The sequence below is a fragment of the Parasteatoda tepidariorum genome, chromosome X2 (assembly GCF_043381705.1).
Source record: "Parasteatoda tepidariorum isolate YZ-2023 chromosome X2, CAS_Ptep_4.0, whole genome shotgun sequence".
Taxonomy (NCBI): domain Eukaryota; kingdom Metazoa; phylum Arthropoda; class Arachnida; order Araneae; family Theridiidae; genus Parasteatoda; species Parasteatoda tepidariorum.
This window is the reverse complement of record NC_092215.1, coordinates 47,905,764-47,914,487: the sequence shown is the minus strand read 5'-3', so window position 1 is coordinate 47,914,487 and position 8,724 is coordinate 47,905,764. Positions and strand designations below refer to the sequence as shown.

At 29.3% G+C, this 8,724-nt stretch overlaps 1 protein-coding gene across 1 annotated transcript; it reads left to right on the top strand.

The window, feature by feature from the left end:
* Positions 1-223: 223 nt before the first annotated feature.
* On the top strand, positions 224-8,184 carry LOC107449524 (endoplasmic reticulum protein 29-like protein wbl). Its single transcript, XM_016065079.3, has 4 exons — positions 224-656; positions 3,071-3,209; positions 6,504-6,665; positions 7,696-8,184. Exons 1-4 carry the CDS (start codon positions 543-545, stop codon positions 8,022-8,024), a joined length of 744 nt encoding a protein of 247 aa, XP_015920565.1. The 5' UTR covers positions 224-542; the 3' UTR covers positions 8,025-8,184.
* Positions 8,185-8,724: the final 540 nt, after the last annotated feature.

Here is an 8,724-nt window from a genome sequence, read left to right as displayed (position 1 = left end):
AACTTTAAGCTCAGATCGACGGGCTACCAAAGAGAGCGATCCATGCTCTCTGCAGAATATCAAAATTGGAATGGTATATCTTGAATGTTTTCAAGACCGTCACCAATAGACCATTGTCAGCTCCAATGCGACGTAAACCAACAACAACATTCTCTTTTCAGTGAGAATGCTTTCTAAGAGGGCCATTTTGTTGAAGACTGCGCTACTAGAAAGCGAACACTTCGCGTATGCGTAAATTGCTTGTGTGTGGCATATGCGTAACTCGCATGAACAGGACGAGAAGTTAGTGAGAGAAGTCTGTATGAAAATTTGTAAAATCTGTTGGCGGCAAAGACTTCTGATTTTTCTTTTTCTTGGCATTATGATGAAAACGATTGAGAAACTAAAACCGAATAATTTTTAATGTTTGTATATTGCATTTAAATATAATTTGTTCTTAAGCTGACGTGTTATTTAAAAATTTGACCTAAACAATTTGAATGCTGCTTCAAGTGTAGAAATAAATTGTAGTTTCATTAGTTGTAATTTTTATTAAAAAAATTATGTATAATAAACGGAATTTAGATTTTGCTATAATTTTATTGTTACTGTATAAAGTTTCCTTTGGGAATAGCTTAAAAGGTGCTGTAAGTTTAGATTCATGGACTTTTGATAAAGTAAGTAGTTTTCAACATTTTCTGCAGAATTATCCCTTAGGGGCTTGACTTTTTGTCTTTTTTTTTTTTCAATATTCCTATACCGGCGGTTTAATGCCGGCGTCTCGTAAAATTATTTACTTATTGCATGCATTAAGGAAAAGTGGCCTTTTTATCTTATATTCATCAAATTTTCTTCTTTTATTGTTAATACAGAAGAATTTTTTTAGCTTTTAAAGTTTAAACGACTTAATATAAATTTTTTACACTATTACTTTCTGGGCTGTAAAATTACAAATAACCTAGAACATGCATTACAACTTTTTTTCCCTTAAAAAGATTTGTTGATTATTTAATATTATTTGACTTTAAATAGTTAAGATTAAGGATTTGTTTTCAGAGTAAAAACAAAAAAAAGAGTAGACATAACAGTTTGTGAAATAAGTATAAGGACGAAATTAATTTATATGAAAATATGCTTTATTTTTATTTCATCTAAATGAGACTTTAACATGCTCGACTTCTGTTACACAATTTTGTAATAACACTTATAGCACATAAAAAATAAATTTTGGCTTTTCAAATATGGATTTTGCAAAAATTAACACAAATCTAGAAAAAATATGAGCACATGTTTAAAAATACTTAAATTTTTCATCATTAATCAAAAAACTACCTTTTTTTCAATCAATTGAATAAGCGGAAAGGCGATAAGTTCTGAAAGATCTCTTAAAGTGTCCATAGAACCTTTTTACCAAATAATTATTATATGGAAAACAAGATCCTTTTTTCATTGATATTAAGTGGCATTTTTATATACTTCTCTGGCTAGAAGTTCCCATAAGTGTTCGATTAAATCAAAATTGGGATTCCTTGCCATTAAACCTATTAAATTTATAAAATTAGCTTTACACCAGAGTTATGCGCTTTTAGAAACATGTATCAAAGCATTTTCCTGGTGAAACATATTGTCCCTTGTATAGTAGATATAACAAAACTTCTCCTACCATATTAGTCAGAACTTATTTTACTGTTGATAAAGACTATTGGAGTGGTTCCATTTGCCGCAAAACTGCCCCAAGCCATCACTGAGCCAATACCATATTGACGTTTAGAAAACACTTCTTTAGTATTTCACAGATCATTCCAAAAATAATATAAACCATCAAATCTATCATGGCCTGGTGGCTGAGCGGTAGCGGTTCGCGCTGTCGTGCCACAGGTCCCTGGTTCGATCCTCGGGCCGGGCAAGGCTGACTCAGCCTTTCATCCCTTCAGTGGGTCTATAAATGAGTACCAAGCATGCTTGGGAACTAAACACTGGGGGTTCCGCGTTCGGCTGACCACCTGACCGGAACATCTGCTCCTGCACCCGAGAGCCCGAGGTCTAGAAAACTGAGATGGGCACAGTAGGCCTTGGCCCTCAGGGGCTGTCGCACCGCTGAGTTTATCAAATCTATCAAGATTGAACTTTTTCTTCATCAGAAAAAATTAAATCAGTCCATTTGTGACAAAGAGAAATATATTTTTTTGGCAAAGTCAACTCTTCTCTTTCGTTGATTTGTAAGAATATGGCATTCTACAAATTTTCCATAAAAAAGATTATGATGTTTATTTAAAATATTTTGTACAGTCCTTTATGGACATGGTGAATTCAGATTTTGTCTAACTTCATTTGCAGTTTCTTTTTTCTTCTTCTGGGAAGGCCCCTGATAATCATTATTTTCTGTTGATGAGTGCAAATGTCTGGTTTCCCTGTTTATTTTTTCATGCCATACATTCTAGGATTGTTTAGAAAATTATAAACTACTCTTTTAGATTTCTTGATTCTTTTTTAAATTTCCCATCCACGTAATCGACTTTCTCGAAAAGCAACAATTTTCCCTTTTTCCGAATCAGAAATGCGAGTTCCTTTGGGCATCATTCAAATATCACGATGAAAGTCGACGAGTGTGAAATTTCTTGCATGAACCAATTTTTTAGTTCTGATTGTCATTTTCTATTTTCGAATATACAAATTTTTCACTAATTAGGGAAAAAATAACAATGTCCTTATACTTTTTTCCAATATCATTTCGAATTAAAAATCAAAGTAAATTTAAACAGGTTTATGTTTGGAAATTTTAATTAGTTTACACAAGGAATAATTCAATTTTTCTCCTATTCGTATTTAAAAAATTTGCAGGTTCTGTAAATAAGGTTTCTAGAATTGGTGATTTTTCACTTTTCCTTATACTTTGTTTGCTCTCTCTATTGATAGTTTTTTAATATTTTGCCTGAAAAAAAGATGCTTTGTTTCTGACTATATGTTCTCTCTATGTAAAAATCTTATTCTATATTTTTTGGCTCTCAGCCAATTGCAGATTCTTATATATAACTAATATATACTTTTATAATAAATTAATATATATCTAACTAATATTTTCATTTTAAAGATGATATCTAAATTCAAAGCTTCATTAGTCAAGTTTGATATAACATATCCCTATGGTGAAAAAGAAGATGAATATGGAAAAGTTGCGGAATCTGCTCGATTTTCTCCTGATCTACTTGTTGCTGAAGTAGGAGTTCAGGGTTTGTATTATTGCATTAACTTTAAGTTGAATATCATGTTTGATTTTAAAATTTAATTGCCTGTTTCTATTATAACTAGTTTCATGTGATGATTTTTGCTTCATTCTAAAGTTTAAGCTATTTAATAAGTGAAAATTTGCACTGTTCAACTTTGCATCTTCACAAAAAAATTTAGACTCCTGAAATTTGGAATGTATAAATTAGAAGAAATGTTGTCTTTATAAAAAAATAATTTAATTAGCTAATAAAAGTCAAACCTGGATTCATCGTTCTTGCATATTTTGTTTTTCCCATAGGCACCCTCTTGTTTTAATGGTTCTCTCACATATATTATTCTTATAATATTAATATAGTAGACAATTAGTTAAATTTTTAACTTGTAAATTCCTATTTATATTTTTCAGAAATTCTATTGACATTTAAAAAAAAAAGATATTGAAGTTATTTCATCTTAAGGAAAGAAAAAAAATAGTAACTCCTGATGCTAATGGTGAAAAAAATGAAAATTTATTATAATTTAGAGAAAAATGCTTCTAAGAAAATTCTTGATGTTTATAAAATAATGAATGAAAATGCTCAAATTTATATTCTCAGTTTGAGAAATAGTTGCAGAAGCTGAAGAAGTGCAAAGGGGCAGCAAAAAAGATGGCAAAATGAAACCACATATTGTCCGTATTTGCGGAATGTTTTGAAGCTTTGAAACAACAAGACACTTTTTGCATTCACACAAACTTACCGAAAATGAGCAACAATCTGTTACAAATGTCGAAAATTTATTATTTAATCTAAGAAGGAAATAGTATGTTTAAATTACGATTTTCAAATATGTTAAGTAAATAAATGTGTTTATTCCTCATTCTTTTGCCTTACAAATAACTTTACATTAAGTGCAGAATTCTTTTAGTTAACATTTTTTATTGCTTTTTATACATTACTGCTTGCTTTTATTAATTTTCATACTTACTTTTTCATATTATCATGCTTACTATTCATACATTTTCAGATTATCATATGATATTTTATGCTAACCAACATTTTTCTATTTCTATTACTCGCAATGACTGGTTCTTTGAGGAATTATTAATCGAGTTACTACTTTAATAAATAATTTTTTTATATTTCCTGTTTTCAATGAAAAGTGTGTAATATTTTTTTAAAAATTTGAAAAATATTTAAGTATAAAATAATATGCTCATTTTATTATTTTCTGCCTTATTTTAAACTGAAAATCAACTTTTATTAAAATATTTTTCATAGATTTTTAATTTTATGTCATATACAGTCAATTCGCTATAACTCGAAGTATGATAACTCGAATATTACTATAACTCGATTTTTTTATGAGGTCCCGACCCTTTTATCTTCAATTTCATGTTAATTATTCTCGATTACTCGAATTTTACTCCCTTTAACTCGATTTTTTTTGGATCTTTTAAAGCAAGAAAAAAAACCTAGGAGCTGATATCTTGCCCCTTCCTTTGCAACACACACACAATGTCTTTCGCACTCTTCATGGAGAAGCTAAAGCTGTCCCTCTTGAAGTATGTGAACAGTGGTTAAATGAAACGTTACCAAATTTACTTCAAGGATACAGTTAAAATGATGTTTTCAATATTGATGAAATGGGTTTATTTTTTAAATGTCTTCCAAATAAGACTATGATGTTTAAGGATGAAAACTGCTCAGGGGGTAAAATGAGCAAGGAACGTTTGACTGTCCTAGTTGGAGGAAATGCGTCTGGGACAGAGAAATTGCCCTTACTTGTTATCGGAAAATACCGAAATCCCCGATGTTTCAAGAATGTAAAAACGTATCCTTTGGATTACAAGTCTAACAAAAAGTTTTGGATGACATCAGTTTTATTTGAAGACTATGTAAGAAAATTGGATCGGAAATTCTTCGCTAAAAAAAGAAAAGTGATACTCTTTATGGATAAATGCACAGCGCATAGTGATCTACCTAATTTGAAAGCAGTAAACTTGCAGTTTCTCCCGCCAAACACAACAGCAAAGTTGCAGCCGATGGACCAGGGTATCATAAAGTGCTTCAAACAGTCTTATCGTAAATGGCTTGTCAGAAAAATGATCTTAAATATTGTAAGCATTTAGAAGATTTGTAATTAATAAGCATTAATTAAATAATCCGACAATATTTTGAAAGTCCAAAACCGAAACTAACGGTAAGTCGAACTTCCGATATGTCGAAGTTTTTCGTCAGTCCTATCAGATTCGAGTTATCGCGAATTCACTGTATTTTGAATGTGCTTATACTTTTTTACAAAATTCAAGATTAAACTAAAATGTATCTAAATTAACAGTTTAATATACTAAAATTTAAAAAGCATTTACAAAAATATATATCAAAATAGAGATCCTGAATTTATCCCCGTTTTAACTATAATTATAGAATACCAAAACAGGGTGTTTTAAATTAACTAACTTTTGTTTTGAAATTAATTCCTTCTATATTTTTCCTAGTTTAAATGCACAAACTATTTAACTAAGAACTGTGTAAATTTTTTCCATCTTTTTAAAAGATTTGTGTCCCTTTCCAATCTTGTTTCAATAAAAAACAATTGATCAAAATTTAAGTTTAATGAGAAAAGGTGAGACACCCATAAATATAAAAGCATAAAATTATTATATATTGACGAGATATTGCCGGAAAACAATGCTCTCCACTCGCAAGATATTGTTAACCGCTTCCCTGATTATTTTGAGTTAACTCGGGTGTGCATATATTGCAAATATTTATTATCCTGAGAAAACTCGGGCGTAGAAGAACTTGTCAGTTCGTTTGGTTTTATCACATTGTTACTCTGCCAGAAGCAAAAGGTTTGTTTGTTGCCAAGTTTGGTTTATGGGGCTGCACGCGTGCTTTGTACAATTGTATATACAATGGTTACTGAATTTACAGAGAAAAAAGGGTAAAACAAAATGGCATCTCACTTCACTGGTGTATGGAAATAATCACTTTGTGTTGTTCCTTGTTTTAAAAACTATCATACAAAGACTAATATTTAACTTTTTTTAATTGCCAAGATAACTCGGAATAGTAAACTGATGGTACCTAAATTACATGTATTTTACATATAAAACAATTTTAAAATTCAACTTAAAACTTGTGTATTATGTTTTGTTTTAGTTCCTTGTATACATTAATGAAATAAAAAAAATTATTAATTTTTTGCATTTTTTTTCTTCAAAAAAATTGGTAAGGGAAAGTAAAGCAAAAGTTTGCTTTGTTATAAACTACAATGTCCTAAAACTTTTTCTTGTTTATTTTCACCTTTAGACTATGGTGAAAAGGAGAATTCTGATATTGCTGAACGATTTAGTGTTTCAAAAGAGGACTTTCCTGTTATAAAACTCTTTGTAGAAGGTAAAAGTGAACCCTATAGCTTTACAGGAAATGTTAAAGCTGATGAAATTAAAAATTTTATCAAGAAACATTCAAGTAAGATTTGTATTTTGATATTACTATATTTTGTTTTGAATTTCTTTATTTTCCTCTAAATATACTCAACCAATTTATCACAAGGGATAAAGAAAAAATTTGCTCCATTGAAAGAAAATAACTTTACTCTCTCATTTTTTAAGGAATGTACTAAACTATTCATTTGTTACCATGTAATACAGCTTACTTCTTGTATACTCTTTGTTGTTTTTGTTCCTAATCCTCCAACTTGTCTATTTAAATAGTGACATGAACTAATAACTAGTAGAATGCATATATTTAAAAATTCTGTGTTAAATTTAAAACAAATATTCTAAAAATAATTATTTTTTAAAAAATATGTAGACATAATTAAATTTGTTGCTTTCTTGTACTATTTTAAATTTAGTTTGTTTGATGTTAAACTATTCTTGTAATTCTTATTGCTATTGTATTAATCATTTTTAGTTTCTTCCATTTTGTCCAAATTTTTTCATTTTGTACAGTTTCTTTCGCTTATTGCCTGGTTATCTGGTTTTGTCCAGAACCTATTTCTTCCTGTGTCCTGGAAGAAATTGATTTCATATGGACAAAATCTCAACTCTTTTTCAAAGCATTTGAGTTTTAAGTATGAAAATCATTCCAACTCAATAAGTGTTATGCAATATTGGTGAAATAGCTAGTAAATATTTTAGACACAGTTAGTCAAAACTACAACTTAAAATAGCATTGATTCAATCAGTTATAAAATGCTAAGTAACTTTTTAAAAATATTGAAATTTTGGGATTTACGACCATTTTAAGGTCCAGTGTAATAAAATGTTGCTTTATTTTGCTTTCTTTAAATAAGGTGGCTATTTTTTAGAAAATTATATTCTAAATAGCTCCTTGATGTTTTTATGCCCTCTAAAGCAGAATAAGCATAAGCCTGTTTTAACAATGTTTCTAAAAATCTTTATTTTTAAATGCTGTTTTAAATTATAAAAAAAATAGCAACAAAATTAGTCTAAACCTACTCAGTTACATAATTTCTTTTTATTATCTTTCATAGGAGTTCGTCTTGTATTAGATAAATGCCTACCTCAGTTTGATGAGTTAGCAGAGAAATTTATGGCATGTAAAGGTAAAGATGAAATGGAGAAAGTTTTGTCTGAGGCAAAAGAACTAGCTGCTCAAGTAACTCTTGAGGTAGAAATAAAATCTGCTGACGTGTACATTAAAATGATGCAAAAAGTAATAGAAAGAGGATCTGGTTTTATTGCAAGTGAGAAAGAACGTGTTAAGAACATTAAAGATGGGAAAATAACTACAGCTAAAAAAGAAGAAATGCAAGGACGATTAAATATTTTACAATCTTTTCAATTTAAAGATGAACTTTAAATCTCATGAATTATAACTATCATTCGAATTTTATATTTGCTTGTGTATTATGTGTTTTATCTATGTGAATGGTATGTGTCGTGTAGTGTTTAATTATGCCTCTATCTTTTGTCTTTATACACTGGTTTTTTGATATAAAGTAGATTCTACTCTTGGGGTATATTGATTATTTATATTTTGTTCCCTCAAATGTTTTTAGTGAATGTCATAGTTGTGTACAGCACAAAAATAAAGGATACACCTAGGTCATATTTGCATATACTAAAAACTAAGAGCATGAGAACATACACTCTTGCAGCCATTATTTTGTGTATACCTATTTTAATCAAAAAGTATTCTGTCACCTTTGCCTTTAAATAAAAATAATTCCTATGAGTCTTCAAATTTCAAATTGCCAGTTGAAAAAAAAAGATAATTTAGCAAAATATTTATTAATGCAGATTTATTAGAGATTATTTAATCACCGCCCACCTGAAAAGTCATGAAATTCAGTATTGAACATGATTTTGGCTATTTTTTTTTAAAAAAAAATCATGGAAAGTCATGGATTTAGGTTGCCCCAAAAATCTAATTTTTAAAATGGAATTTACCCCCTCCCCCTAATTTGGTGGTGTTCCGAATATCCAAATTTGTAACAAAATCCCTACTCGCATTTTTTATTAAAATATAAAATGTTTTTATAAATATAAAATGTTTTTAT